This window comes from Impatiens glandulifera, chromosome 8, assembly GCF_907164915.1.
Source record: "Impatiens glandulifera chromosome 8, dImpGla2.1, whole genome shotgun sequence".
Classification (NCBI taxonomy): Eukaryota; Viridiplantae; Streptophyta; class Magnoliopsida; order Ericales; family Balsaminaceae; genus Impatiens; species Impatiens glandulifera.
In genome coordinates this window covers 10502823-10505813 of record NC_061869.1, presented here as the reverse complement: position 1 = coordinate 10505813, position 2991 = coordinate 10502823, and the positions used below count along the sequence as shown (strand labels likewise).

General features: G+C 28.2%; 1 protein-coding gene across 1 annotated transcript; it reads right to left on the bottom strand.

The window, feature by feature from the left end:
- Nucleotides 1-1310: 1310 nt before the first annotated feature.
- Nucleotides 1311-2755, bottom strand: LOC124912290 (fasciclin-like arabinogalactan protein 4). Its single transcript, XM_047452886.1, has one exon. It carries the CDS (start codon nt 2688-2690, stop codon nt 1431-1433), a length of 1260 nt encoding a protein of 419 aa, XP_047308842.1. The 5' UTR covers nt 2691-2755; the 3' UTR covers nt 1311-1430.
- Nucleotides 2756-2991: the final 236 nt, after the last annotated feature.

Genomic DNA, 2991 nt, shown 5'->3' with positions numbered 1-2991 from the left:
TAAATAAATAAAATAAAAAATATTATTTAAAATAAAAAATATTTTAATATTTTAATTAATAAAATAATTAACTTGATGAATGAGAAAAAATAGAATGATATTTAATTTATTTTTTAACCTCGAAATCAGACTTAAAAAAAAACTGATTTGATATAAATTATTTGAAATTATTTAGTTATTCAATTAAACATCATTTTTTTAATTACATCAATAAAACATTTTTAAATTAATATTTTAATAATTTTATAAAGATAATCTAACTTTATACAATAAAAAAAAACTTTTTTTTCTTTTAAAGAAAACAATGCTTTCTTCACACTTCAGCGTATTTTTTATTTAGCTTATATTATTTGCCTTTTTGATTTAACAATTTCTTAATATATATTTTATTTATTAATATTTAATTAGGATGTCATCCAACGTTCAAAAAAAATAACTGTTATTATATTAATTTTTTTAAAATTGCTTTTGTTCAGTTATCTATTTTAAAATTATTTTATATGAATTGATATGATCAGTTATCTATTTTAAAATATTTTAAATATGAATTATAATTGATATGATCAAATATCTAAACAATGATACTTCAATCCAATATGTCGGAAATAACTAAAATCAAATTTATGATTTTAATAGGTTATAACAGATATAGTAAAATTTATCTAAAAATTCATCCATACTACAAACACTTGCTTAATATACAATAAATTTTTATTTTTATACTGTTTATTTATATATTAATATTTTTAATTTTGTTTGTATTTTTTTTTATAATAAATGGAAAATTTATTAAACTATACTTATTAAAATAATTTTAATTTTATAATAACTTTAGTACATAAAAAATAATATTTTTAATGTTTATAACATAAACTAAAAAGAATTATAATAAATAAATAAATAATATTCCAAATAAAAATAAGACATTGACCAAAAGTACTTGTAACAGTCCTGTTTATTAATATTACTATCTGCATTTACTTTTTTTTTTTTAGTTTTTTTTAGAATTTTGTTTGTTGGATAAAAGTATATGCTATTTAAGTCTTAAATTTGTTTAATTATCAAAAAAAAAAATTAAAATTAAATTAAAGGTATTTTAGTATTTAAAAATAGTAATTAATTCAATAAACAATTTTTTTTTTAAATAGATAAAATCCTATCCACCTAAAAATCATTCAATGGAACTCATAATAATAATAATAATAACAAAAATAAAATTTTAAAATTAATATTCTAACACTAAAAACAAGTTAATTAAATAATTAGTCTCCAATTCTAAATTTAGCAAAAAAAATATATATATTGAATTTAAAAACCTTGAAAATGGTAACTTTTTTCAAACCTCAAAAATACAATTAATTTTGTGTTAATAATAATTAAATAAATAATAAATTACCTAATTAATTACCCACTAATTAATTTTCAAATCCTTAATAGTATATCATTCCATACATTCCTATAAACCAAACAACACAAATAATCCATCCACATTCCGCCGCCACCGTCGCCGCCGCACCTGACCGGATTTCTTCAACTATCCCCGGAGAAGAAGAAGTCGACGCCACCGCAATCGCCGGTGATAACGCTACATCTGGAGGCTGAGCATTCGATTGCCTATTATCTTCTTCTTCCCCACCGCCGCTACCGCCGCCGGCGACGGGTTTGTTACCAAAAACCTCTCTTGGTAATAAAACATTAGAAACACCAAAAATTGCTAATGGGTTTTGATCAAGAACTGTTCTTGTAACAGCCGCCTGAACAATACCGGAATTAATGGTGACTGACCCATTTACCCGAGAAATATTCAATGTAAAGCTACCAGCACCCATCATCTCCGTCGCTAAAGTCGGCTGAACAGGATTCACAATCGATTCAAGCGATCCAAGTGGGTAATAAGAATGAAGAACATGAAATTTAAGAACAACAGCCTTATCATCAGCCGGAAGTGACTGAAAATTATCCGTCGCCGGTAGGTTAGAAAACGCTTCATCAGTCGGAACAAAGATAGTAATTCCTGCACCACCTTCATCGATTTCAAATTCCTGTTCAACACCGGAAGCCGTGAGTAAAGCGGCGGCGACGTTGAAATCATGGCCGTCGATTAATGCTTTAGTAATGTTGATTCCTAACGACTGCCGTGTCTCCGATGCAGTGAGATCGAATCCAAATGGAATTAGCGTTGAATTGATTGTGAAAATGGTGAAGTTATAAGGAATGGTTTTGACTAGTGTTAAGATTGTTGCATTCGATTGTGAGTTGGTATCTGTTGAACGAATAGTGAAGTCGTTAGTTATGTTTACAGAACCGAAGTTGTTGGTTGCACGACCGGTTGTTTGGTAAAGGGTTGTGATTAGTTTGCCGGATGTTGGAATGGTTTGGATTTCCGACCATGATAGATATTGGAGAAGGACATGGTAACGGATTACATCGGCGAGATTGACCGGTGATGAGGACCGACGAAAGAGGTCGGATGAACGGAGGTATGAGTTTGGGACGGCGAGGATTGTGAGGGAGGATCTGGTGGAGAGATCGCCGGCGACGGCGGTGGTGGTTAAGAGATTATTGAAATCGGAGAGATCTGGAAATGGGGATAAGAGATCGGTGATGTTTACAGCTGTAATGGTGGAGAAAAGAAGAAAGTGAATGATGATGGTAAGGGTAATATGGGTATTTGAAAAGATATTTGCCATTGATAAAGGTGAAGAATGTATAGAGAGAGAAAGGGGTGGTGGAGAAGATGATGGATAGATGATATGTTGTGAGAGAATTTAGTAAAAGTGTTCTATTTATTTTTCCCTTTTTAAGTATTGTATAATGAATAACTGTTTTTCTTTTTATTTTATTTTTAAGAAAAAATATATTTGATTGTAAGTTTTTAAATACATGAACAGTGTTAAAAAGAAAATGTAAATAGATATATAAACAAAGGACCTATAATGAAATGTTTTATTAAATAAATGAACAATATTAAAAAGAGGATGTAAATAGATA